Source organism: Pezoporus wallicus, unplaced genomic scaffold (assembly GCF_028554395.1).
Source record: "Pezoporus wallicus isolate ANWC-B61680 ecotype Strahan unplaced genomic scaffold, APGP_CSIRO_Pwel_v1 contig_6978, whole genome shotgun sequence".
Taxonomy (NCBI): domain Eukaryota; kingdom Metazoa; phylum Chordata; class Aves; order Psittaciformes; family Psittacidae; genus Pezoporus; species Pezoporus wallicus.
This window is the reverse complement of record NW_026637190.1, coordinates 2,057,647-2,084,843: the sequence shown is the minus strand read 5'-3', so window position 1 is coordinate 2,084,843 and position 27,197 is coordinate 2,057,647. Positions and strand designations below refer to the sequence as shown.

Below are 27,197 nucleotides of genomic sequence, written 5' to 3'. Positions count from 1 at the left end.
CCCCTCAAAACACTGATAAGAACCACGCTGCCCTAGGAAAGGTTTCTGTTTATTCCTGACCATGTTCAGAAATTAAACATTGTACAAAATGTGACGTTTTTTAAAAAATAACAAAAGCCCCTGTTACATCCTTTAGTGAGTGATGATACTCACGGAGCAGAGCAAGAGTGGAAACGTGACAAAGGAAAAGGCTCTGGAAAACCAAGCCAGCAATCACCAGTCTGTATCCACATACACCTTGGCTGGCACACAGAAACCCCACAAGCAGCACCCACACTTGAGTCCATATGAGGATAAACTGCATATTACTATTACTGGCAAACACAACGGAGAAGGGGTGACTTGCATTCTACCAACACCAGTGTGCAACCAAAAACAAGCTGGTGACAGCACTCAATAAACCAGACCATTCCTACAACATCCAGGGGAATAATCACTATTCCCTTCCTGCTATTCACTTAATCCCTCCCCTTGTTCCCAGCCAGAACTTGGCTGCAGATTGAGGAGTGTGTGCTGTTAAACCTGGCCCCAACACGCACTATGTGCCTCAAGCAGCTATTTGTAGGTAATTCTGCCTCTCTGCTACCACACTTCAGTGAGTAAAATGCTCCACTTACAGAATACTTCACTTACAGCCATCTGTAAGGAAATTGAACCCAGTATTGTAACTTCGATAGAGAATCAGGTGAAATATTTCCACTGATCAGATCTCCACAAGCATTTTATGTAACAAATCCATAGTGGTCTTTAAATAAATCCAGTTTGTTTGTGGTTAATTTCTATATACATTATAAATACATACACACACACACAGTTAAAACCCTGACATGGTAGAGTCTTGTGTCTGCTGCAAGATGCCAGAAAGATGGTTTGGGGAACCAAAAATCTTCTGTGATCCACGATAAGCAACTCAGGCGAGTTTGGAGATGTCTTCATACAGGATGTCTTCAACCCGGCGGCCTTTTAAAGGGCCCTGAGAACAAGGCAGAAGAAATAGGATCAAAATAGACTTTTCTGTTTCAGAGCTCTGTCCAAAAGCCATCTATAGCTCCATGATGGAGGCTGTACAGGGGATGTGCAGCAAACTGCATCCCAAAACGTGCAGGTCTGGGATTTGCTCACAAAGTACTTTCTGTTCCACTATTTTCAAGCTGACCATAAAATGAGACAGGGCCTCAAACACTGTCACAGGAATCTTTTCACTTTCAGGACACTGTTTGTGTTAAAGGCCTTGCAATTCTGGGGCAAATACAAGCAGCTGATTGAGTTATGGATTCTATGGATTCTATGATTGAGTTATGGATTTCTAAGTAGTAAAAGACGTAATTTTGAATAAAAAAATCCTGGTCACCCTACAGTCAGTATTTGCTGTTTCCAGGGGTAGTTTCACCCATTTTTAATGTATAGGCTCAGAGTTCATTCAGGAAAGGGAAATATGAACACCTACAGACATCAGAGCTAGACAGAAACTACCCTTGCCTTCAAAAACCAACATTAGCATGGTCCTTAGCTCCAGCCAAAGCTCCTTCTGTGGCTTTCCAGTCTCTTCTCAAGCAAATGCTCCAGACTCCAACAGCAGCTGAATTTCTGCTGAATGGGATCCTAACAAGGTCTCTCTACTACAAGCTTTGTGTATGAATCTTGACTTTAAACCAATAACCTCTCTGCTATATCAGTCATAGAATCCCAGACTGGTTTGGGTTGGAAGGGACCCTAAAGCTCCTCCAGTTCCAGCCCCCTGCCACAGGCAGGGACCCCTTCCACTTGAGCAGCTTGCTCCAAGCCCCTGTGTCCAACCTAGCCTTGAATTTAAAGAGTTTCAAGCTTGGCTTTGCAGAGAACAAAGCAGCAGCCACACAGCCATGACACCAACGGGGAATTTTAGCCCAGAGAAAAGCAATACATAAAATAAACCCCAAACCCAGAAAACCCCAACCATAATTGTTAACCATGAGCAAGACTCCAAATAAGCACATAAAGCCCCACGTTCAGTCTGGAAAAGGCAGAAGTCACCTCCTTGCATGTCTCACATTTTTCCCTTCCCACAAAACAGTTCAACAGTCCTGTTCAAAATAAACATAAAAGAGACTGGCAGAGTATTTTCTAAGTTCCAAACTTGCTAAATTCAGCATTCTGGCATCACTTTTAAAGGCAAAGAGCACAGCTTTAGTCTGCAATGGGGAATTATGTGGCTGTTTTCTTACTGGTGGGGGACAGGTTGGGGGTGACCACAGCATAAATCCCACCTGTAAGACAGGACTAATGATACCACAGTTCTTTGGGAAAGCTTTCCAAAGGTATAGATGAAAAGTGCTCTACACAAACAAGATCCTGCAGTGTTTGATACTTACAGAGTCAATGACTATTGTAGCTGAAAACCTCTTTTCATTGATAGATTCCAAGATGCCTTCGTTTCCCCTGTAGCCACCATTTAAGACCATCACTTTCTTGCCTGAAAGGAAAAACAGAAAGAGTTGCACAACAGTGTGCACAACTTCTTTGGATAGAGCTGTGTTCAACTCTACTGACAGCTGAGGGAGAGATGGTTTCTCCCAGAAGCTCCAACAAGCAGCACCCTAAGCTTTGTCTTGAGCACACCTTGATTTACTGCTCCATTCTACACTGGGCAGAAGCCACTGAAAGTACAGCAGGCCCGTGTCCCATTCCTTGTGCTAAGAGCTCACTGTTGCCTTTTTGCCTTCTGCTTCACCCAGGGAGCTCCATCAGGGCATCAATCCTAGTGCAAGGGTGGGCAGAGCTCCCCTACAGGTACCACTATGTTAAAGAACACTCACTTTGACACCATCGACCAGCTTTTCACCAGCTGCACACATGCAGAATGCAGCAGGTCTGCTGCAAGATCTGCGAATCCCCAAATCCTATGTCCTGTTTCCCCATATGCTGACAGTGTTCTGCTTACTGCTACCTGGACTGTTCCCTGAAATACTGCTCAGGTGCTGTACACAAATGTTAGTGTGTACCAGGCAAAGCAATGCCAGTGAACCAAAGAGGAGATGAGGTAAGCTTTGCCAAGCACCCACAGCTATTTGAGGCATGACTCTGGAAGGATGATACAGGCTGAATATGACCCAAGGGCTCTGTAGGGCTCCCAGGGATGCTTCCTGGCAGCTGAAGAGAGATGCTTTCATCTCATCAAATGAGCTCATTCCTAAAACACTTCTGTCTTCTCAGAAGATCATCTAACTCTTAGCGATGGGCCTGTGAAGGCTCAAAGCAGAAGCACAGTAATAATTCCCTAGAAAGTAACCAGAGGATATAGAATCACAGAATAGTTAGGGTTGGAAAGGACCTTAAGATCACCAAGTTCTAACCCCCCTGCCATGGGCAGGGACACCTCACACTAAACCATCTCACCCAAGGCTCTGTCCAACCTGGCCCTGAACACTGCCAGGGACGAAGCATTCACAACCTCCCTGGGCAACCCATTCCAGTGCCTCACCACCCTCACAGGAAAGAACTTCTTCCTTATATCCAATCTAAACGTCCCCTGTTTAAGTTTTAACCCGTTACCCCTTGTCCTGTCACTACAGTCCCTAATGAAGAGTCCCTCCCCAGCATCCCTATAGGCCCCCTTCAGATACTGGAAGCTGCTCTGAGGTCTCCACGCAGCCTTCTCTTCTCCAGGCTGAACAGCCCCAACTTCCTCAGCCTGTCTTCATACAGGAGGTGCTCCAGTCCCTGATCATCCTCGTGGCCTCCTCTGGACTTGTTCCAATAGTTCCATGTCCTTTTTATGCTGAGGACACCAGAACTGTACACAATACTCTAAGTGAGGTAAATGATCAAAGTAGCTTATGAAATGTTGTACCAAGAGCCAGGTGGCTCTTCACAGAATTACAGTTTGGGTTGGAAGGGACCTTTAAAGCTCATCAAGTTCCAACCCTTGTGTGGCCTAGTGGACACCTTCCATTAGAGCAGCTTGCTTCAAGCCCCATTCAACCTGGCCTTGAACACTGCCAGGAATGGGGCAGCCACAGCTTCTCTGGGCACCCTGTGCCAATGTTTCACCACTCTCATAGTCAAGATTTCATCCTTATATCTAGGCCTAAATCTCCCCTCTGGCAGTTTAAAGCCATTCCCCTTGTCCTGTCCCTACAGGCCCTTGTCCATAGCCCATCTCCAGGTTTCTTATTGGCCCCTTTAGGCACTGGGAGCTGCTCTAATGTCTCTCTGGAGCCTTCTCTTCTCCAGGCTGAACCAGCCCAGCTCTCTCAGCCTGGCTCCATAGTAAAGGTTACAGCCCTTTCAAGTGGATGAATTACAGTTTAAAAGAATGGAAACGGAAGTTTTGCAGTGACGTCTAAGCTGAAAACTGAACAAAACACTGTACCTGGTGCTGGTATGACAGTTTCTAGATGTGTCTGATCAAGCTTCAGTTTGTCTCCAGAATCAATCATCTTCACAACCGCTGTATATTTGTCAATCACTTCCTGTTGTGAAAGGCAGAGGCAAATCAGAAAAAGAAGTCCCCAAACCAACAGGACTCTACATTTATGTTTCAATATTAACAAACTCAGGACCAGGAGTCTGCACTTCAATGTTTTCACAAGCAGCAAGGACTTGTGAGCTCTCCTGAGGGCATCCAGCTTTCATGAATCACTGACTGGCCTCACTCTGAAGTTAAGGCTACATTAAAAGGGCTCCTCTAGAACAGCAGTGAACTGTTCTAATTGACCACTATTTAGGTACCTTCTTTTCTAAAGGTTTTACCAGCCTTAAGGTCAGCTCTCTTGTCTGTTCTCTCAAAGATGGGGTGTAAATTAGGGGCTTCTTTTCCCCCTCAGAGGCTAAACTGGCTGGAGGCCACACAGTGACAAGTAGGATGCTGCCTCTCAGTGAGGCAAAATGTTACTGAACATCTTCGTCCTTAGCACAAACCATGTTCCACTTCTCATATTCAGATATTCAGCTGTGATTTTGAGCTCTGTACACTCCTGTTCATTCAAAACACATCTGGGTGTTGTCTTTGGTTGTCTTGCCAGAGGCTGTTGAGCCTTGGACTACCTGGTACAACACCATTTCACTGGCAGTGGCTGAAGAAAGCGCTTCTGAACTACAGGGCAAGGCTCAGCCTCCAGATTTTGTATGCAAATGAAATCTTGTTCAAAGGCAGCTTAAATGCCAGGGCAAAGTCTCAGCTTAAAATGCAATTGCACTGCTCTTGGTCATATCACATTGGCAAAGAGACTGCTCTCCAAGATGGGTGCGTTAATAGGGACAAACTATGCAGGACAAAACAGTGCTTGAGAAAGGATAACTGAGTAAATGACATTCAACCAATTCAGAGCTTCAGTCCCTGCCCAGGGTAAGTCCTGATAGAGGTAAGGGGATGTTTCAGCCCCCTTCAGTGGTGACTTGAGGCTGAACAACTTGCATAATGCAACAAGACTTTAGATCAGATACCAGAAAAGCCAACCCAACGCCACATGCTTTCAATTTACCTTAACAACTGCCTTCTTCCTGTGATACTTCTCTCCAAGCTTTTTTGTTACAATTTTTACAACGATTTCCTGGAAGAGTTGAAAGGCAGAAAAATAAATAATGCCAGAACACACAAAAACCTACGCACTCTCAACTAATGGCACATTAAGGTCACTCTGACTCCAACCACAGACTGCACAGCACAGGAAGCAATGACAGTAAAGACTCTGCTTTCAGGAACAGATCTTTATGCTCAAATTATTGCCTCAAAGTAGCATCTCAAGACTTTTCTATTTCTTCACTACAGGTACACTTGAATTCAGGCTATAACATGACAGTTACTGTAACAGTGGGTCAAGGACAGGACTTCTTGATCTAGATGCCCAGTCAATAAGTAGAAGCTGAGATGAGGTCTCTCAAAAGGCTGATGTGACTTCTGCACCTCTGTGCAAGTCAACTCTCAGGTAGAAAGAAGAGGGCTGTGAGTAATATCATGATTTAAACATGATCTTTAGAGACTCACAGTACCAACTCTTTAATCAGAGAATGCCACCCCATCTGAGATCAGGCATACAATGCTTCAGACTGCAGACAGTGCTCAACCAGGAGACATACTGTAATACTGCACATTTGTCAGCTTGGAAAATAAGAGTTAATTCAGTTTGGAATCCACCTTTGGATCTTTACACAAATCAAGAGGTTTTAGAGATGCAGAAGTGGTTCTATTTGGTACAATAATAATTTTAAGGCACTTACAGGCTGTAACCAGTAGTCTCTCCGAGCTGTTCTTTTCTTCTCCTCTTCAAGCTACAGAACAATAAATATTCACCATTTACTTTCACTGCAGCTTTCCCATGCTTTGAAAAGCTGAACCAATTCTCCAGGCCCACATCAAGTGGGGAATAAAAAAACCCCAACAAACTAAATAAGGGTAAGTCACAAGTCAGTGTGTGCTTGCTGCATAAAAATCAACCTGATGAAATCCAGGAATCCACGATAAAATGATGGAGATTTATATCTGGGGTTTGTCAAGTGTTTCTAGATATTTTCTTCCAAAATCTGTATTCCTTTACTTCCAACATCTCAGTCATCTGGGGAATAGGCACAGATGAGCAGCAGAAAGCAGTTTTAGTGAGGAAGTGAAATCATTTTGCCTGATAAGATACAACAGTCTGAATTCCTCCTGAACTGAAGGTCTGAGGGCACTTCAAAGGTACAGTGGACATTGCCATAGGCACAGGGTTACAAAGACACACATCCTGCACGATTATTACCTCCATAATCTCATCCAGTGCAGATTTCTTCTTTTTCTCTTTGGACTGACCAGAGCTATGAGCTGATTCTTTCCTTTTAACTGCCCCTTCCACCATCTTCAGTGCATTCGGTCCAAGGCCACTGTTGGAACAGTAAGATGGTGTTTTCACAGCAGATCTTACATTGCTTCCTCTACCAAGATGCATCTGAAGAAGTGGTTGTGCAAAAAGGCCTGCTGATCTATTTAACTTCAGTTGTGCAAGTCACCTTCCAGACCCTGCATGCCTCCTTCTCTAGGACTGCATTTGACAGCTAGAAATTATCTCCTTGAGATGTACGCTCTGTGTCCACTGATGTCTGCTGCTAGCAGTCCAGCAGCATGAAAACCTACTGATCCACCGGTGCAAAAGCAAAGAGTTGGTCGGGAGCTTGAGCTCAATGGAGAAGGCAAAATCAGGTCTGCAAATAAGGTTTTCAAATTTGAAAGGATAAACCTGTGGCTTTGGAAAAGCCACCTGGACAAAGCAACTCTCAAACATGGTAGACATCTAGAACTCCTTCCATACAGATACTTAACCTATCCAGCAATGGGAGAGAACGCACGGGAACCTGTAGAAAAGGACTCCACACCCAGCAAATAAACACCACCTTCACCATCAAGTTCAATAGGCAAACAGCCTGTAAGTTATGGAAGAAAAGAGCCATCAGCACAAAAAGGTCCATATCAGGGATCAGGGAACATCTGGGTGAAGTAAGAACTGCCTGAAGGCAGCCTGAGTTGAGCTATTTTTATAAAAGACATTTGAATGCAGATAAAAAAATGTAGGTGTTCTCTCACCAAGAAAGATGGAGGCTGCTCAGTTTGACAGGAAGGTAATAGTTAACATGGCCTTACAACAAACAGCATGTTCTGCTTGTGGTGAGCATGTTGGATGTATTAGCAAAGGGAAGACATGTAATGGGAATAAAGATACAGAAATGGCAGCAGAAGCAAGATAGAGGGAAAAATTGTATTTCAGAGGAAGTCTGGATAATCTCCACAAAAGAGTTCTAAAAGAAATAGCACATTAAATCAAAACTCCAATAGCAAGTACTTAAAATAACATCCCATCAAGGGTGACATATGATTAAAACACAACTGCTGTGCCTATATTTAAGAAGCAAATGCATCTTGCTGTGAGGTTACTAAGAGATTCTTGGGTGCTAAAGCTAAACCAAATCTTATTTAATATATTCATTAAGGACCCTGGGACAAAGAGGGTGAGACCACCAACACTCTCAGGAGGTGTTACTGATATGGAGGACACAAAAAAAGAACTGGACACCAGAAGGGACTGGTTTATCTTGAAAAGCATGCTTTAAACCCCACAAAATCCACAGCACATTATGCAAGCTCATATGCTTTGGAAAAGTTTACTCTGATTCCCTTCTATCTACTGGGAGCTGTTTAAGAGCAAAAAAGGCAGCAAGGGGTCTGGCTACCATCACAGATGACAGCTACCAGTGTGAACCAGCCATGAAAGAGTAAAGTGCAATCCCAGGAAGCACCAAGACAGACAAGCGTTAGTGTCCTGTATAAGACATTTCATTTGCAGCATACAGGAATTCAATCAGCTCCCTTGTTCAAGATTAGCTGAAACTGGAACAAGCACAAGGGATGTTCAGTGGATCAGGGGAATGCAGAGGGAAGGGCAGCACCATCCAGGCCTCTTTATACAGCACAGTGAAGGTGTAGAGGCTAAAACTGTTCTCAAATGTGTTGCCTGAGAAAGCAAACAAAGGGAGAAAAATAACTATTTATGTTAAAAACCCCATACCAACATGAGAGCAACTGGTAGAAACTGGCCAGACCACATACATCTACCTGGGAAATTACAGGCAAGGTCCTAACCATTAAAGCAAATCACATTTTGAAGGATCTTGCCCTGGGATTATACAGCTGGAGAGATCCTAACTGCATACAGTGGAACATCATCAATATATGGACAGGACTGTACACTGGTACACTTGCAGTACTGCAGACAGAAGTCTGTGACCTTGATAGTAGCTTTTTGCTCATTCCTCAACTAGGAATCTCAATCTTACTTGTCCACTGAGTTAAGTAGGGATTTGAGGATATAAATTCTTGAGGGGAAAAAAAGTAAGCCCAGGACTCCCCGTTTGCTCAAGGGCAGTCAGCATTGGAAGCTGTGCCCACAGCAGCACTGGTGACTTCTATCTTCATGTCAGACACACGGATGTTTATGGGGAGGCACCTGCACTCTCAATCCTCTTCTCAGGAGGCTCCAACTTCACTTCTGTACCCAATTACCAGTATCCCCATGCCCTCAACACTCCCCCATCCACTACCTACCATCTCCTGGTGCTATTTCTGCACCCTGCCCAAGAAATACAAGTGCCAGGTTTCTGTAGCTTGTGCTGGGAGCTGGGAAGCCAGGAATTCCTTCTGTACACTGTGCTGGAGTACTGGCCACCAGGTTGCACTCAACTGATCCTCAGTAACAGTCAACAGCTGCAGAACAACCTTTAGAATGACACTGGGAAGTAGTTTCCATACATGACTCTGAAGTGATGCCTGCATCACCAGTGACACACTGACCAGTCACTTTACTAAAGTACATATCCTGATTTTGCTTCCATGTTACCATTATGAAGTTTACAGTCAAGTATCTCTCATATGCTATGAAAAAATTAAGACTACTTGATATATGATTTCACTTTCAGCCAAATTTTAGCAAGCACCTTAAGTATTCCTCACCAAAACTATTCAAGCGAGTGGCTGACTTAAGTTTCAGATTCATCTTAAGCACAAATCAATGCTCAGGGATAATTTGTAAGTTTTCCTCAAAGCCTGAAATCTGTATCTAGTATTGCAAGGAACTACTTTATTGTCTCATTTTCTCCGTGGCGTATCTCCCATCAGATGCCTTATCTAAGAGCTGAGCTTGTGGGGAGAGGAAAGCTTTCTTTTTACCTGCAATACATTTAATTGCAGTATTGCCTCACAAGAAAAGATGTACTGCTCATTAAATAGCTTCACAGACTGCTCTAAGTCAGTATTGTTTGTATTATTGATCCCTTTTGTCCTGCATTGTTTGTGGTTATATGAAGGCAATTAAATTCATGAGCTGTAGAAAGATTTACATCAGGGAGATTCAGCTTCTTAAGTGATGATCAGAAAGAATATTGCCTCCAATTAGACAAGGCAATCAGCCCTCTTAGGAACCAAAATTAACAAGTCATGAATACCCATTCATAAAAGGCAGCTGGGACTAGATGGCATTCACTTCAAGCGCTTTGACTGGATCCCTTATCCACCCTTTCACATAACAGCGTTTTCAATAACTACCTAATACTTCACAGGCATCTGCCATGAACCACAGTGAATTCAAGAAAGCTCCTCATAGCACACGTTTAAGATATACCCATTTACCCATTTTAAATACAAAAGAAACCATGAAGTCACCTTGTACCCCTCCTGAATAACATGACAGGATGAGAGATTAAATTCCAAGTATTTCAGGACAAGAAACCCCTTCCTGCCCATACAAATATCATTGTCATGTAAGTGCTTTGCAACAAAGGGTTGCCCTTAAATACTTTTCTCACCTTGTTTTAGAAGATGCAGCTATTGAAGTACTTGCTCCTTTGTTTAAATTAAATGCAACTACAAAATAAAAAGAAATTACTCTATTTCTATCTTTAAAAATAACTGCATTGAAGGATGTTACAGTTATAAAAATCTGCAAATGGAAAAGATGAGCAATTTGAAAACATTTACCCATTTTAGTTCAGCTTTTAAAATAAATTACTTTACACTTTAGAAGAGCGAATACTCTGTATTTCCATATTCCAATGCTCTTTAGAACAGATCTCAAGCTACTTTATGAGCAGGCTCCAGTGCTCATCTTGCTTTAATCACAAGATCAGCTTCAGTAGCTTCTAGAAAATGGCATAGCTCAAAACCTGCTTACCTTTTTCTTCATCGTTTTCTCTGTTCAGTTCAGTATAGACTGGCTTCTCCTGCCAAAATAAACCACAAAACACATTTCAAGAGTCAAGCAGAAAGCTGAGCTGGGGTATCATTCAGTGGTGATGATTGATTAGCTCAGTTTTACATACTGTGAGATTATGACAAGTACGTGCAATATTCAACCTGTCTTGATTCACAGGAGATTATAAACTGGAACATTACCTCATCACAGGTTCCTGTGCAAACTTCTCTGATTAACACTCTCTGCAAAGAAGCTATCTAAGCTTGCTGGATTCCAGCATGAAAGTGGCCTTACTGCAGCAGTTTGCCCCATTGGAATCAGCATGATCAGAACGGTTCCTGGACAGACTGAGAACTCCAAGAAGGAAATTCTGGAATCTTTCCCAATTTTTAGCACTGAAGGCTCAGACCATTTAAATTTCAATTAGTTTGAAATTAAGAAAAAGATAATTGTTTACAACAGCATTTAAATGTACCTATCAATAGTCAGGATCAAATGGGAGGTTCCAGCTCCAGGCAACAACTTGTATGGAAGTCGTGGAATGACACCCAATAGATCCCAAATACCACATCAGCACTATCAAAGGGAAACTTTTCACTATGTGGACTCGATTATTCCAGATCTCCCTAGTTATTTCTCTCAGCCTCCCCACTGTACATGGTACTTGTTATTTGCAGCCCTAAAAGCTGTGAAATACCATAAATGAATACATAACACACTGGTTACTGTATTGTTTACTCTCCCTTCTTAAATTCAAGAGTGACTTTTAAATCCCTAATCACTGGAAGAGCAGTAGTTATTATTCCTTTAATACTAAAGCAAGCCAGGTCCAGTTTTCTTCCAGAGCAGGTTATAATCCAAGATTACTGTAGAGCAGAAAATTCAGAACGTAACCGAATGGATGTGCTGATTCAAATATGCAAGAAGATGGTCTAAATCAAAGTCCAAAATGGCCAGGATCAGACACTAGGGCCACAGGATAGAATTCTAACAGATTTCAAAATCACATCAAATCTAAAAGGACCTGAAACTTCTGCTTCCTTTTATTTCTGAAACTGTGATTCCAGAGGACCTTGCTGTTCATCAGCTGTAAAAACCACCAGCAAGTTGGTTAGTCAAAGAAATACACTAAGGTGCAATTTTAACAGAAACAAGTTAGTCAAGGCTGCTATCAGAAGGAGAAAAATATTCCTTGTGGCTTAGGAAAGAACAGCAATGCAGCCAAATATGCCCACTGCTCCTCATCTTGAACTGGTGATGACTTTGTAACCTAAAGCTTACTCACCACCTTCTAACTGACTACAAAGGAAGTAAGAATGCCAGGATCCCAGGAGCATAAATCACCATTAAATTAACCAAGAGGAGTTTTCAGCTGAAGGCTGACAGACACACAATTTTACTCACCACTTCTTTCCCCTCCAAACCTCTTCTAACTTGCTGTTCAATGAATTTTGCAGTTTTTTCTTCATCATCAAGGTCCTGTTTCTTCTTCCTCTCTTGCTCTTGTTGCCTGCGAATAGTCTCTGGGTCCCTATCAATATACTGGATATACCAGCCTTTTGGAGTCTCATCCACCTTGCAAAGACCTAAAAGTCAACGTAAGATAAAGTAAGATTAGTACTAACAAAAGCAAGCAAGAGACAAAGAAAGAATCAAGATCATTTTCACAGCTGATGTTCATTACAACAATGCAGATACTTCACCAGAGACAATGCACCCCTTACTGACCTGATGAAACTGACTGACAGCCCACACCAAAGGGTGGTGGTGAGTAGCTCCGGTGATCTGCCCCTAGTGGGGGCCCCCATGGGTCAATGTCACCATAAATGACCTGGACGATGGGATCAAATGAACCTGACAAAGTTTGCAGATGGTACCAAAGTGAATGGTGAAGTGGACACTTTGGAAGGGAGATCACCCGCTGTAGGAAGACCTTGGTAGGCTGAAAGAATGCTCTAACAAGAACTTTATGAAGTTCAACAGGACAGATGTAAGGTCTTGCACCTGGGAAAACACTATCCAGGAATGCAACACAGGCTGGGATCTGTCCAGCTGAAGAGCAGCTCTGTGGAAAGGGAGCTGGGGTCCTGGGGGACACAAGCTCAATATGAGTGAACAGTCCACTGCTGTGGCAAAGAAAGTCAGCAGGATGCTGGGAGCATCAACAAGGGCATCACCAGCAGAGATAAAGATGTCGTTGTTCCAATCTACTCAGTGCCTATCAGGCCACACATGGAATACTTGTGCAGTTTTGCTCCCCACTGTGCAAAAAAGCTGTGACCAGGCTGGACAGGGTCCAGGAAAGGGCCAAAGAGATGATGCAATAATCTCCCCAGGAAAGTAGTGTATTCCCCAGCACTGGACACTTTAAAGATTCAGCTGGACAGGGTGCTGGGACATCTAGTCTAGGTCATGCTTTGCCTAGAAAGGTCAGACCAGATGATCCCTGAGGGCCCTTCCAGCCTGGGATTCCAGCCCTTCAGCTAGCCAGTTCTATTTGGAAACAGGCCAGAGCACAGAGTGGATGGAGTGTTTTTCAATACTTCCTCATTGAAGAAAATGTTTCCTTCCCACTGTTTTAACAAGGAAGAAAACAGAAATCTAACATATATAAACAATACACACTAATAGCATCATACTAAAGGAAACATTACTACGCTTCGTTATTGTTACTAACTCAGGCTTGAGTGACTTTCCAAACACTGTATGACTCATGAATGTATCCTGTAGGACAGAGGCAATCAGTGCCAAAGTAAACTTGCTGTCATACCACAGTGCCATTTAATATCTCTTCCTCCCACTGACCACAAAACTGCAGATCTCAAGCTTTAACCCTTTCATTAAGGCAGGTATGAAAATGACTGTTGGTTCTCTTCACCTTAAACATGGAGGGATTCTGTAAGTCATAAGAAATGTTCTATGGTAGTTGTTAATTTTAAATGGCAACTGTTGGAAGTTGATTTAGGATGGAGCAATTCCCTCCAGTAAATATAGACAATAGATGAAATGAGGAAAGGTTCAAGACTGATGCATTTATCACAGACTGCTGGCATTTTACATAAGCAAATTCTTAATGGTTAGCACAGAAATGTGTTTGGATATCTATATATAAATATATATGCATATATACAGGAAAGGAAGGAAAGAAAGGAAAAGGAAATAGAAGAATTAACCTAAACATTTACTGATCAATTATCAGCAAATTGCTCACTTCCCAAGTAAGCAACTGCACTTACCTTCCCTCCCCAGCCACTTAGTGAAATCAGTCAGAGTCTCCCACTGTGTGGCATTCATGTGGATGTGTTCTCTATGGCTGATATATTCATTGTACACAATATTATTGTGGACTCTCTTTGTTCCTGAAATACAGAATTATTGTTATTATTGTTGCTGTGGTGGTTGTTATTAAATCTAAGTGTGGGATTTAGGATAAAGCAATAAAGCAACCAAAACTCTTGCACTGAACCAATAAAAGACATTAGAAAAAGATCAAGTAAGCAAACAGGACAATATTTACCAAATCTCCTCCGGAGCAGCTCGAGGAAATCATTTCGGAATTCCCTTTAGGGATAAAAAGAAAGTATTTTAGTAAAAGTTTAACAATTACAAAGCATTTTTCTATTGTCATTCCCAAATAAAAATCTGCAGTATAAACATGAGCATTCTTTTGAACTGAACATGATGAAGCTCAGCCACTCACTTCCCTTTTTCAGCAAAGCAGCATTAAATGCAGTGTGTATGCACAAAGAAACACAACGTGGTACGTGCACATACAAGTTAAATCTTCAAAAGGGTAACAGCCTTTCAAAGGGATAAAATGGAAGGAAGGAAATCTAAACACTTCCCACTAATTGCTGGTGTTTCATTACCAGTTCTCTCCCCAGGCTGACTGACACAAAACACAAAGGGCAGCAGTGGCAGATGAGGCAGGTTGATCACTCATCCTGCTGCTCATTCAAGGGCTTGAGAATAAAGCCTCATTTCAGACTCGTGCTGAAGACAGCTCCAGTCAACCCAGCTGTCCTGTTGGTCACCTGGACAAAGGACTGGGGGAAACTGGGATGTCAGTCACACTACTCACTTGTTATCTCTCTCTAATGGCTCTTTTAGCTCTTTGTAACTCATGCCGGGGCAGTCACCTTGCTGGGACAGAAGGGTGACATCAAAATAAAGTGTCTTCAGTGGGACATGCCCAGGCCTTAGCAGTGTGGCTGTGCAGATCTGATACAGCAATGAAGATCTGGGTACGGATATACAGCAGACTTACTCAGAAAAGTAATCCATGAACTGCTGAGGATTTTCAGAAGCCAGCAGCAACTGCCTCTGGTGGGACTCAGACATGCAGTGACATTTGAAGCCATTCTATAAAATAAAAACAAAAAAATTGGCCGGTTTTGTCTCGATTTGCAATACTCACACACAGCTGACCAGTACTTAAAATAAAGCTTTGCAAGCAAAATTCCTTGGAGGCTACACACAGAACAGAGCCTATGATGGGGTGGGTGTTCCTTCTGACCAGGCAAGCCAGAACCAAACTCCTCCCAAGGCCAAGAGACTCCAGACAAGAATGAGAGAGGTTACGAGACAGGACATTCCAGCAGTTCTCCTCATCTCTTGTGGAATGAAATAGACCACTGCACCTTCGAGGTCCACCTGGGACCCATTCAGGCACTTGTGCAAGAGCACTCCATATGTTTGTTGGCTCCCTACCTGACCAACACTACCACCAAATGTGTGCAAGTAGAGGATGGTGGCCTGGGGCCACTCAAGGAACTGTGGCAGTCTGACCACCTCTGGCAAAGGGTTGAAGTCATCAGAGCTCACCAAAAACCACCCAGACATAGGACTTTGGCTGCATCCTTTTTTTGTCTGATTTAATGTTCTTTCATTATAATATGATTAAATCCACAGCAAATTTCATTCCATGGGAGCCCTGCCCCATCTTACAAAAAGATCTGGTCATAGAACAGTGAAGCTTTTTTGCTCATAGTCACTGGGAAGAGAACAGAATCTGAGGTTCTTCAGTGAAAAGAAGAGGGGGCAAAAACAGCTGGAGAACAATACAATTATGCACAAGATGCTTTATTTCTCTAAGTCTCATTCCAGAGGCTATTCACTAAAAGCACAGTTACCTAAAGTGGAAGTACTTTTGGAGCACAACTCTGGTGGAAATCAGGAAGGACACTCACATCCCATAGGCATCTGGGTCCAAGTAAACAGACAAGCAAAACCATGAGGGGGAAGCTTCAGAGGAAAAGCAACTCTTTACAACAGAAGAAAGAGAGAACATGGAAAAGAGAAAGATGGAAGACCTGAATGGAGTCACCTGTACAAAAAAGACATGGTCCTGTTGGCACAGGTCCGAAGGAGCTGATTAGAGAGCTGGAGCAGTTCTGCTCTGGAGGCAGGCTGAGAGCTGGGCTCACTCAGCCTGGAGAAGAGAAGGCTCAGGGAGACCTTATTGTGGCCTTTCAGTACTTGAAGGAGCCTAGAAGAATGCTGGAGAGGGGCTTTTTATAAGATTAAGTACTGACAGGACTGGGGGAATGAGTTTAAACTGAAAAAAGGTAGATTTATATTAGATAAAAGGCAGAAGCTCTTCCCTGTGAGGGTGCTGAGGCGCTGGCACAGGGTGCCCAGAGAAGCTGTGGCTGCCCCATCCCTGGCAGTGTTCAAGGCCAGGTTGGACACAGGGGCTTGGAGCAAGCTGCTCCAGTGAAAGGGGTCCCTGCCCGTGGCAGGGGTTGGAGCTGGATGAGCTTTAAGGTCCCTTCCGATGCAAACCATTCTATGAAGAACCCTCATAGTGCTTCAGATGTCCATTCCCTTGGGCATGTCACTGCACTCACCCTGTCCCCAAGGTAGATCACAGCTACCCTCAACTCCCCTCTAAGGCAGATGGAAGCCACTTAACTCTTAACCCTATCAACCTCTCAATGCGTGTATGATGAAATCACCCCTCCAAGGAGTTTAGGGCCACCCTTTGCTCCCCCCCAACCCTGGGCTGATCAGTCTGCAGGGGACTGAATCATAGAATAGTTAGGATTGGAAAGGACCTTAAGATCATCCAGTTCCAACCTCCCTGCCATGGGCAGGGACACCTCACACTAAACCATGGCACCCAAGGCTCTGTCCAACCTGACCTTGAACACTGCCAGGGATGGAGCATTCACAACCTCCCTGGGCAACCCATTCCAGTGCCTCACCACCCTCACAGGAAAGAACTTCTTCCTTATATCCAATCTAAACTTCCCCTGTTTCAGTTTGAACCCGTTACCCCTTGTCCTGTCACTACAGTCCCTAATGAAGAGTCCCTCCCCAGCATCCCTATAGGCCCCCTTCAGATACTGGAAGCTGCTATGAGGTCTCCACGCAGCCTTCTCTTCTCCAGGCTGCACAGCCCCAACTTTCTCAGCCTGTCTTCATACAGGAGGTGCTCCAGCCCCTGAGCATCTTCGTGGCCTCCTCTGGACTTGTTCCAACAGTTCCATGTCCTGAATGTCCCTAAATGTGGACCAGAGTCAACACACTTTCTCCAAAGTGGATGAGGGTTTCTCCCATGGGAGATCTGGGATCCAACCGGACCAATCCACCTACAACCAGCAATTAGAAACCCTCCAGCTTCCACCAACCTGCCCCCGAGGGGACCATGATCCATACAAAAGGCACTGGGGACCCCCAGAAGAGAACGGGGACCTCCAGAAGAGAATAAGGACCCTCTCCAGTGCTCCCCTAAAGAGAGTCAGGCCAGTCAGTTCCAGCAATGAAACCAGGATGTTCCCTCCAAGTCTCAACACCGCACAGATGGAATCAGAGCCCCCGCAAGGCAACCGCGGACACGTCCATGAGGAAGCTGAGCCAGCCTGTATCCCCCTGGCGAGGGAACTGGGAAACACACAAAGCGGCTACGAGCTCCCATACCCCTAAGGCAATCGCATCCCCTACAGAAGAATTAGGGACCCTTACAAGAGCGATCCCAGCCCCCCCGTGCCACCCTCAACAGCACTAGGGACACTTACACGGCAGTTGGTAGCCCCCGCAAGGGGTCTGAGAACCCCAGCCGAGGAGATCCGAGCCGCTGTTTATCTGCAGGACACCCACCCCCCACAAAGATCCCCTACAAGCCGGTCAAAGCCCCCATTCCCCCCCGCACAGAGCCGCCAGACCCCGTGAAGGACCGGGGCCCGCCGCTCTCCGCCACCACAGGCCCAGCTGCCACCGCCACCGGGGCGGGCTCACCTCATCGCGGCACTGCTTCTGGCACATCTGGCAGTACCAGCGCAGCTTCTGCAGCCCCTTGGACTTGATGCGGTTGGCGATGGCCTTGGGGCTGAGGAAATCCGACTTCCCCATGGCGGAAACCGACACAACCCCTCGGACGGCACCGGCCCGGTACCGGCCCCGCCGGAAGCGGCGGCCCCGGAAGCACTTACCGCCCCCTCCCGGCGCGGCTGCGCGGCCGCTGACCTTCATCGGGGCTGTGGGGAAGGCGCCGCCATGTTCGCCCGCGGGGCTGCGGTCGCGCTTTACCAGCCGCAATGGTAACGGGAGGGGAGGCGGGGTGCGAAGGGCTTTGTGGGGACGTGCGGTGCGTCCCGGTAGTGGTTGTAGCGGTGGTAGCGGCGGCGGAGCGGCCTTGGGGGGTGAGGCGTGAGGCTTCTCTCGGCCGGGGGCGGCGGGGTTGCCCCTGAGGTGTCTGTGGGCTCCGGTGTGGCGGGAGGAGCGGTGGCGGTGAGGGTGAGGGCGAACGGGCTCCCCAGTGGCCTGCGGGGGACGGAGCCGTGCCCGTGCCCAGCCGCAGCTCTGCCGGTGGGGCGAGGGGAGGCGGGAGATGGCAGGGAAAGGGGATGTGTGGGGGGCAGGAAGGGTGAAAGGACGGCGCCGTGTGTGACGGGGTGTGCAAGGAGACCCTGCTTCTGTCGGGAAATGCTGCATCCGTCTCTGCTTCGTTTTAATCGTTAATAAACCCAGTTCATGTACCCTTTTGATGCCCTGTTGGCTGGCCCTCGTTTACACTGTGCTTGAGGCAGTAGTAATGCACGAAATGATGTAGAAGGTGAGGAGAAGGATGGAAGCCATGTGTGCAATGCACGGTATAGAGCAGCTTGTCACTGCCATAGATGCTTTCTAAGAAGCAGTAGCTCTAAAGGTTTCATCCCTCTGGAAGGCCGCTGCCCTTGGCAGGGGTTGGTTTGCTGCAGGACCAGTGAACTATCCTAATATCTCCCCTATTCATTTTCAGGGGCCAAGTCAGGAATATGGCAACTCTGAAAGACAGTGAGTACTGGTTTTGTTTGCTTCTGAGAGAGGGGAAGTGTTGCAGGAAAGCCGGAAGTTAAAATACAAGTTATCTGTTGAATAAATTCATTGTGATACACCATAATGTTGATTCATGAGCATGTCTGGTATTGAGCAAATGTCCTTCAGAAAAGGCATTGCTCTAAAAGGTTTTAGCAGTGACTGAAGTGACATTTCAGCAAACAGTATAGTTTTACACAAGCAAACCTTTTCGTTCACAAAATAACTTTGTCCCCTGTGCTAAACCGCATTTTGGTCACCTTTAAGAATTAATGTTTGTTATGTTTATTTGCTTGGCCTTTTAAGCAGCATTTGGAGGGAAAAAAAGGTTGACTGAATGGGATAATACTTCATTTAGCTATTCTTCATAGGTTCTTTTACAGGGATATTGCCTTGGAATTGTGCTTGTCAGTAGAACACCTGTTTTGCTTTCTTTTCTGCATCAGTATTTCTGTGAGTGTCATTTTGCCACAGTCTAAGCAGAGGAGGAAGTTTATTCCGAATCTTCATACTATGGCGTCTTGCTTGTTTGTTTCCTGTCCTTGTCATCTGGGAAAAAGATGACAGTGCTCCTCAAATGATACATTTGTGAAACAGGTAGAAGTGGAAGGAAAGAGAACAGCAAATAGATTTTATGTTGGGATAACTATTAAATGACACTTATCTCTGGAGGAAAAACATATCCATTGTAAAGATGCATTTGGGTTAGCCAGATGACTCTCTTACGGCTTTCTTACTGTAAATACTAAGGTCTTTATTGAGGTTTATTTGTGCATTGTTTATTTACTTTTTCTTCTATGGGGAACGTGGCCAGATACTTTTGAATGGCGATTGCTAGCATTTGATTGCTTGGCTATGATGTCCTTATACCCAGTATAAGTATAGCCCATGACCTTCAACTCTTAACCTTGTAGTTACCAGGCGTTTGAAGTCTATCAAGAACATTCAGAAAATTACAAAGTCCATGAAGATGGTTTCTGCAGCAAAATATGCAAGAGCTGAGAGGGAGCTGAAGCCTGCCAGGATCTATGGAATGGGAGCACTGGGTGAGAGAAGACTGGTGCTATGGGAGCAGAAGAAAAAGGTTTTCATGGGGGTGATGAAAGGCCTAGACTTTTAACCTTTCAGTAGTTTTTTCCCAAAAGGGTTTGCATCTCTAGGCCACCCTGAGCATTCCTTATAAGTAGTTAACAGAAAGTGATTTTTTAGAGTTCTAATGTGAACTTCACAGAATCATAGAATCAACCGTTTAAGCTCATCCAGTCCAACCGTTCCCCAGCGCTGCCAAGGCCACCACTAACCCATGGCACTGAGGCCTCGTCTCCACGGGGTGTGAACACTTGCAGGGATGGTGCCTGCAGCCCTGCCCTGGGCAGCCTGTTCCAATGGCTGAGCACCCTCTGGGGCAGGAATTGTTCCTCAGCTCCATCTAAACCTGCCCTGGTGCAGCTTGAGGCCGTTTCCTCTTGTCCCATCCCTTGTTCCTTGGGAGGAGAGACCAGATTCCTCCTGACTCCTTCCTCCTTGCACATAATTGTGGAGAGTGATAAGGTCCCCCTGAGCCTTCTCTTCTCCAGACTAAACCCCAACCTGCCAGGTCCCTCAGCCCTTCCTGATTACACTTGTGCTCCAGGCCTTGCACCAGCTCCATTGCCCTTCTCTGCCTCCGCTCCAGCACCTCAATGCCCCTCTAGTAGTGAGGGGCCCAGAACTGAACACAGGATTCAAGGTGCAGCCTCGCCAGTGCCCAGTACAGGGGCACAGTCCCTGTTGTTGGCCATACTACTGCTGATACAGGCCAGGATGCCATTGGCCTTCTTGACTGCCTGGGCACAAGCTGCTCATGTTCAACTCTGTCAGTCAGCACCCCCAGGGCCTTTTCCACCAAGCAGCTCTCCAGCCACTCTCCTCCAAGCATTATTAACTCATCCCCAAATCATGATGATTTCTGATTATGTTTTTAACTTTGGGTGGTTGCATGGTTGGTTTTGTCACTTATTAGAGCACCACAGCTCAGAATATCTGGCTTGCTTCTGAACTCCGGGTCTGCACATGCTTCTGATGCACTGGTCTCAACACAGTGACCTTAACTAAGTCATGACGTGGGTTGTGTGGTACCCAGTCAGAAACATGGCTGGTTTTGAACTGTCACCTCTGGTCAGGTCATGTGCAGACCTGAATGAATGTGAGGGAGATAAAATTCATCTGACTGAGATTTGGAGCCCCTTTAGAAATGGTTTTAATTAGAATAATTCAAAGGTGTTTTGCTGTGACCTATTTGCTTCTTGGCACCCTTAAAAACTTAACCATCTTTTCTTTTCTAGCTCTCTATGAGAAAGCAGAAATAAAGGCACCTGAGGACAAGAAGAAGCACCTCCTTATTGGTGTGTCCTCTGACCGAGGCCTGTGTGGTGCTATCCATACATCTATTGCTAAAACCTTGAAGAATGAGATTACCAACCTCTCAAACGCAGGAAAAGAAGTTATGGTGGTTGGAGTTGGTGACAAGATCAGAGGCCTCCTTCAGAGGTAAAAAGGATGGGTCCCAAACCCCCAAAAGAGTTTGGTTTGGTGGTTTTATTTGTATTCTGTGGTAGAAATGTCAAGACTTCTTAGAAAGCTGTGTGGCATTGAGGAGATTGTATTTAATGGAAGTAAATCTTGCTACCACATGTTGTACATTAGAGCATCCACTTGCTTCTAAGACAGATCTGATGTTCCTGCAGGACACATGGCAATTACTTCCTGCTGACATTCAAAGAGGTGGGACGGAGACCTCCAAGCTTTGGAGATGCCTCAGCCATTGCATTGGAGCTGTTAAACTCTGGCTATGAATTTGATGAGGGCTCAGTCATCTACAATCGGTTCAGGTAAGATTAAATTGGGACTGCACTGGAAAAAAATTGGGTAGAAGGCTTCAAAGAGCACATTGGCCTGATGAAGTAATATGAAAACTGGCTGACTTGTCATGTTTATTTCTTGAGTGAGTGCTTTTTGTGTGTGAAGAGCTGTTGGTTGTTGTTTTGTGAGAGCTGGGAGCGGAATTCTCTTTTTACATTACATTTACAGTCAGCATGTTATATCAATGTTGTTTCTGAGATCTCTTCATCAGGATTATCACAGAACTTTGTGGAACTGGGGGTGCAGAAGCTGCCTCTCCTGATTCGATTTTAAGCTCTCCATTTAGGATCAGTTGAACTGAAGATGCTGTTTTTATCCAGGTCTGTCATCTCCTACAAGACCGATGAAAAACCAATCTTCTCCTTTGAAACAGTTGCTGGTTCTGGTAAGTAGTGAACTAGAAACCAGCAGTTAAGTGATAAATCACAGAGAGAGTACTCTGAACATGGGAATATGATATTAATAATTGGTATTAATAATAGGTGTGTGTAATGGATATAGTATTAATTATGCATGTAGTATAAATTGAACAAATTGTATTATCTTGGCAGCCCAGAGCTGACTTACCAAGGTGCTGTGAGGTTAAAATGAAAGGTTGTACTAATCTTGGTTTGAGATTCTTTCTCAAGCAAGAATTGTGCATATGCAGAACTCTGTCGGTTCCAGTGTTTTCAGCACTGTAGTGACTTTGCACTAACTCAGTAAAAACACCCCAAAATGTTTCTGCAGCACTACATGGGAAGATTAAACATAATGTGTCAGTCATGTATTTGGCCTTGGTCAGAATCTGATTTTCTGAGTATTAAGCTAAATTAAACCACATAAAAAACTTAACAAAAATTTTAATAGCAAAGAGAATATGAAAGTACACAGAATGTGTGGAGAAAATCCCTCTGGATTGCCTGAAGTAGAGAAGCAGGCTGGCCTAGCAGCCTTTTGCATGGTGTTGTATTGTTTTGCTAGAAGTAGTGTATCTCAGCTTGCTTTCAATCTGCTCTTTCCTATTTTACAGAAAGCCTAAGTATCTATGATGATATTGATGCTGATGTGTTGAGAAACTACCAGGAATTTACACTAGCAAATATTCTCTACTACTCACTGAAAGAATCCACCACCAGCGAGCAGAGTGCTAGGATGACTGCTATGGACAACGCTAGCAAGAATGCTTGTAAGTCCACACTATGGGTCTCCCACGACTTCAGTAGTTTGGCATGAGAGTACTGACCTCCTTTTGTATAATTCTTTGTGTACAAAATAGTAAGAAACTAGCTGGTTTCTTCTCTCAGTTCCATTTTGAGTCAGTCTTGGAGCCAGCATCCTTGTAGGCCCCCTTCAGATGCTGGAAGGCTGCTCTGAGCTCTTCACAGGGCTTCTCTTCTCCAGACTGAACAGTGCCAATGTTCTCAGCCTGTCTCCATACGGGAGGTGCTCCAGCCCCTGATCATCCTCATGGCTTCCTCTAGACTTGCTCCAACAGCTCTGTGTCCTTCTCACAAGTATTCCTTGGAAGGTGTCCAGGCCGGGTGCAGCATGGTGTATGCATTTGGTATTAGTGGGAGACAGCTTTTAATGTGGCATGCTGTGAGAAGATTTCAGCTTTAAGAAGGGCAGTGTTGCCTGAAGGACACTCATGACCAAGCGGAGCTGGTGTGATGAGCAGTTGGGCTATCTGGAACTGTATGTGTGGCTCTCTGCTGACAGCCTTATCTTGACAGAGAGGTGATATCTCCTGTGTTTACAAGAAAAACAAATGCAGAAATAACACTTCAGAAAGATCTGTTTCCTTTTGCCAAAGCCACAGTAACTTGAAGGAAATCCCAATGTAGTTAATTGACAGTAAAATCTAATTTAAAGGCAAATAATGCATGCTTATGTTAAAATAAGCTGTGTCATACCATGGTGTTTACTATCCATCAGATATTCTTCAGATGTTTAACTCTGATGTTTCAAGCCAAATTGCCAAGTTTCTAAATTGAGTGTTATCTATAGGAGAAAAAATGAAAAGTGCAGTAAGCCTCTTCACTGCCTTCATGGCTTTATAAGACTACTTCATACACCTTCTCCCTATCTGTATTTAAATAGTTACTGCATCCTTAAATCCCAATCTTGATTTTTCCTAGCTGAAATGATTGACAAACTGACCTTGACTTTCAACCGTACCCGCCAAGCCGTCATTACCAAGGAGCTTATTGAGATCATCTCTGGTGCTGCTGCTCTGTGAGTACCTGTGGAAACGTAAAACAGGAGTGGTTGCAACATCATGGAATGTGTGTGTGTCCTGCTTCAGGCAGGTGAACAGGGAAGGTTAGGGCATGCAGGTCGTAACACTGAAGGGAAGGCAATCCATGGCATGAGTCTTGAGTTTTCTAGCTTGTGCAGTTCTACTAACAAGTGTGAAGTTTGGCAGGCCTGGTTTGGCCAGATTAAGTTTAAAACACTGGTAGATCTTTAGCCTCAACACACACCCTTGTTTGAACATAAAATCATACAATTGGGTTCCAAGGGTTGGAAAGGACCTTAAGATCATCCAGTTCCAACCCTTCTGCCATAGGCAGAGACATCTTACACTAGATCCTATCACCCAAAAGCTCTGTCCAACCTGGCCTTGAACACTGCCAGGGATGGAGCATTTACGACTTCTTCGGGCAGCCTTTGCCAGTGCCTCACTACCCTCACAGTAAAGAGCTTTGTCCTTGTATCCAACCTGAACTTCCACTGTTTCAGTTTGAACCCATCACCTCTTGTCCTGTCGCTCCCTGATGAAGAGTCCTTCTGCAGCATCCTTGTAGCCCCCCTTCAGATACTGGAAGGCTGCTATGAGGTCTCCATGCAACTTCTCTTCTCCAGGCTGAACAGCCCCAACTTTCTCAGCCTGTCTTCATACAGGAGGTGCTCCAGCCAGTGTTTGTTCCTCCTTTTTGGCTCCCAGTGAATTTCCCCCTCTACCTGGACTTTTCCTACTTTTCCCAGGCAGCCCAGCAGAGTTGGGTGGGGGAGAACAACGTGTGTGACTGAAACTTTGCATTTTAGCTCAGTCAGCCTGTGGCAGTGTTCAAAAGCAGTGAGTTTAGGGGTGGGATTGGAAGAAGGAGGGAATTCAAGAGTCTCTTGCTACAAAATGTGTATTTTATACTTTTAAGCTCAGTATTTTGCTTATTTCCCTGAGAGAAGCTTTGTGACTGTGTGTACTGCAGGTTACAAATGTGTGGGCTTGGCCCGCACCTTGTAACCACATCTGTCCAATGTGTATGACATCTTAGAGTTAATCTGTGCTGTATTTAGGTGCAAATAGATGTGTTAATGCCCTGCCTGTTTACAAAATGCCTGGAATACCTACCATGGAATACTGACCATGCAGCAGTTAGCTGCTGTATTGTGCTCCTCACAATACATTTGTGGTCATAAATGTATCATTTTGCCTGAATTTGCATGAGTTGCTTCCTAACCTGCTTGTTCTGTTTTCTCTCATAATACCATAACCAGGGATTAATCGGAAAAACAAAGCGGTTCAGCCAAATCCAAGAGGTAAAGTGACAAAATAGACTGTGGTTTAGATCAGCACAGAAAATCCCCAAGTCAAATGAGGAGGCTGGAATTCAGCGGTGTTGTGTTGGTCAGCCAAACTTCTCTTCCCAAAGAGCTGGGAAAGCTCCTGCTGCCTCTTTGACTCTGAACAAGAAGTACTGAAGCATCAGTAATCTTAAGCAATCCGCTTCCATGATATTAAACCATTTGACAGGATTTTCTGTGCTGGTTTTATTTCTTTCTGGTTAGTTTTCAGTTACTTTTTTTAATGTTTTAATAGTGGCCTGACAGGATGCAATGACTTAAAAATGTCTGTATATAAAAATCTGAACAGTTTTCTGAAGTTAAAATAAGCATATTCCAAATGTAAAACTTAAGGGAAAAATTGAGTAGATAAAGAATTGGGGGAAGGTGGAAAGAATATTAATGAAGTATTCAGATTGGAGACGATAAAAGTATTAAGTGATTGAATAAATGGAAGGAGTTTAATTTGCTTCCACTTTCCTTACAGGTGAAGAAGAGCTTTTCTGAGCATATGGTTTAACCTGCCCATGTCTGTGGTAATGAAACTGCTCTTCTTTTGTGAAGAAATGGGAAAGCCAGAAATCTGTAAATTCTTACAATAAACCACCTACATGAGACAAAATCCTCTTGGCTGTTCGTGGAGCAAACACTCTTGGTGTCTAAGTCTGGTTTTGATGGAGGTGTGCATTGAAACTTCATTTCTAAAGGCTGTGCTCTGTATTTTGTAATGTACCTGGCATGTAAAACATGTAAGTGGGTGTTTCTTTGGAAGAGTAGTGCTCACCCTCCTTCACCTTGTGCTTCTAAGTGTTGGTTTGTTATGCACATAATATTGTGTGCTGGAGGAGACGGGAATAACCTCTGCATCATGCAGTTGGAACACTGGTGTTTCTCTCTCGTTTTGATACCACATTACTACCATTTGTAGATGTTCGTATTCTCAAGTGAACAGATCTGATGCTATGAGTCATCTCAGTGTTTGTTTAGAATATATATCCTCCAGAACAGCCTCTCATTTCCCTGAATCCCACCCCAGGATACTCGTACTGTTTCCCTTATTCAAGTGTGCAAATGCTGCAGGGTATCACCAAGACATCACTTTGTTAAGCCAACAAGTTGCCTCTAAGGAAACTCATTAACCAAGTTCAGCACTTAACTGTTTGGTTTCTAGACCAGCTGACTGAAGTCCAGCTTCGTCCAGTAGCAGCCTGAGGAAGGAGGTGACTGCTTACACCTGCCTCTGTGGTACATTTATGGAGTCACAGGCTCTTTTGAGTTGGCAGGGACCTTAAAGTTCATCCAGTCCCAACCCCCTGGGACACTTTCTACTAGAGCAGGTTGCTCCAAGCCCCATCCAGCCTAGCCTTGAACACTGCCAGGGATGGGGCCAGGGTCTCCCAACAGCCTTCTCCAGGCTGAACAAGCCCATCTCTCTCAGCCTGGCTCCAGAGCAGAGGTGTTGCAGCTATGAAGCATCTTTGTGGCCCCCTCAGACTCACTCCAAGAGGTCAACGACCTTGTGCCTGGGATCCCAGAGCTGGACACAGGACTGCAAGGAGGGTCTCGTCAGAGCAGGGTAGAGGGAAGGAATCCCCTCCCTCAACCTGCTGCTAACACTCTGGGGATGCAGCCCAGGACATGGTTGGTTTCTGAGCTCAGATGCACACTGCTGGGTCATGGGGAGCCTTTCATCAACCAACATCTCCAAGTCTTTCTCCCCATGGATGCTTTCAATTAAGTCTCCTCCAGCCTGTAGTT

The 27,197-nt window shown here is 44.7% G+C and overlaps 2 protein-coding genes across 7 annotated transcripts; one reads left to right on the top strand and one right to left on the bottom strand.

Moving 5' to 3' along the window:
- Nucleotides 1-705: 705 nt before the first annotated feature.
- KIN (Kin17 DNA and RNA binding protein) lies at nt 706-18,068 on the bottom strand. Of its 4 annotated transcripts, none has more exons than XM_057403793.1 (13): nt 17,931-18,068; nt 14,959-15,053; nt 14,209-14,252; nt 13,928-14,050; nt 12,096-12,277; nt 10,671-10,719; nt 10,306-10,363; nt 6,717-6,840; nt 6,199-6,249; nt 5,463-5,531; nt 4,352-4,451; nt 2,352-2,452; nt 706-973 (listed from the first exon to the last, which is right to left on the bottom strand). In XM_057403793.1, exons 1-13 carry the CDS (start codon nt 18,042-18,044, stop codon nt 911-913), a joined length of 1,173 nt encoding a protein of 390 aa, XP_057259776.1. In that variant the 5' UTR covers nt 18,045-18,068; the 3' UTR covers nt 706-910. The 4 variants fall into 4 exon arrangements, with proteins under 4 accessions (XP_057259776.1, XP_057259777.1, XP_057259778.1 ...); XM_057403794.1 differs by having other exon boundaries at nt 6,717-6,837; XM_057403795.1 differs by lacking the exon at nt 14,209-14,252 and having other exon boundaries at nt 17,931-18,043.
- A 39-nt stretch (nt 18,069-18,107) lies between these two features.
- On the top strand, nt 18,108-26,061 carry ATP5F1C (ATP synthase F1 subunit gamma). Of its 3 annotated transcripts, XM_057403798.1 has the most exons (10): nt 18,108-18,232; nt 18,934-18,968; nt 19,904-20,035; nt 21,314-21,518; nt 21,716-21,859; nt 22,211-22,275; nt 22,903-23,058; nt 24,011-24,107; nt 25,374-25,415; nt 25,927-26,061. In XM_057403798.1, exons 1-9 carry the CDS (start codon nt 18,189-18,191, stop codon nt 25,378-25,380), a joined length of 885 nt encoding a protein of 294 aa, XP_057259781.1. In that variant the 5' UTR covers nt 18,108-18,188; the 3' UTR covers nt 25,381-25,415; nt 25,927-26,061. The 3 variants fall into 3 exon arrangements, with proteins under 3 accessions (XP_057259781.1, XP_057259782.1, XP_057259783.1); XM_057403799.1 differs by lacking the exon at nt 25,374-25,415; XM_057403800.1 differs by lacking the exons at nt 25,374-25,415; nt 25,927-26,061 and having other exon boundaries at nt 24,011-24,111.
- The last annotated feature ends 1,136 nt before the right edge of the window (nt 26,062-27,197 follow it).

Bases quoted from the DNA above. Each gene is read 5' to 3' on its own strand.
- KIN (XM_057403793.1), bottom strand. From the start codon at position 18,044: ATGGGGAAGTCGGATTTCCTCAGCCCCAAGGCCATCGCCAACCGCATC. The intron at 12,278-13,927 runs GTAAGTGCAGTT...GTTGACTTTTAG, and splicing joins TAAGTGGCTGGGGAGGGAAG to GTCTTTGCAAGGTGGATGAG. The intron at 10,364-10,670 runs GTAAGCAGGTTT...TTTATTTTGTAG, and splicing joins AGAAAACGATGAAGAAAAAG to TTGCATTTAATTTAAACAAA.
- ATP5F1C (XM_057403798.1), top strand. From the start codon at position 18,189: ATGTTCGCCCGCGGGGCTGCGGTCGCGCTTTACCAGCCGCAATG. The intron at 21,519-21,715 runs GTAAAAAGGATG...ATGTTCCTGCAG, and splicing joins ATCAGAGGCCTCCTTCAGAG to GACACATGGCAATTACTTCC. The intron at 23,059-24,010 runs GTAAGTCCACAC...GATTTTTCCTAG, and splicing joins CAACGCTAGCAAGAATGCTT to CTGAAATGATTGACAAACTG.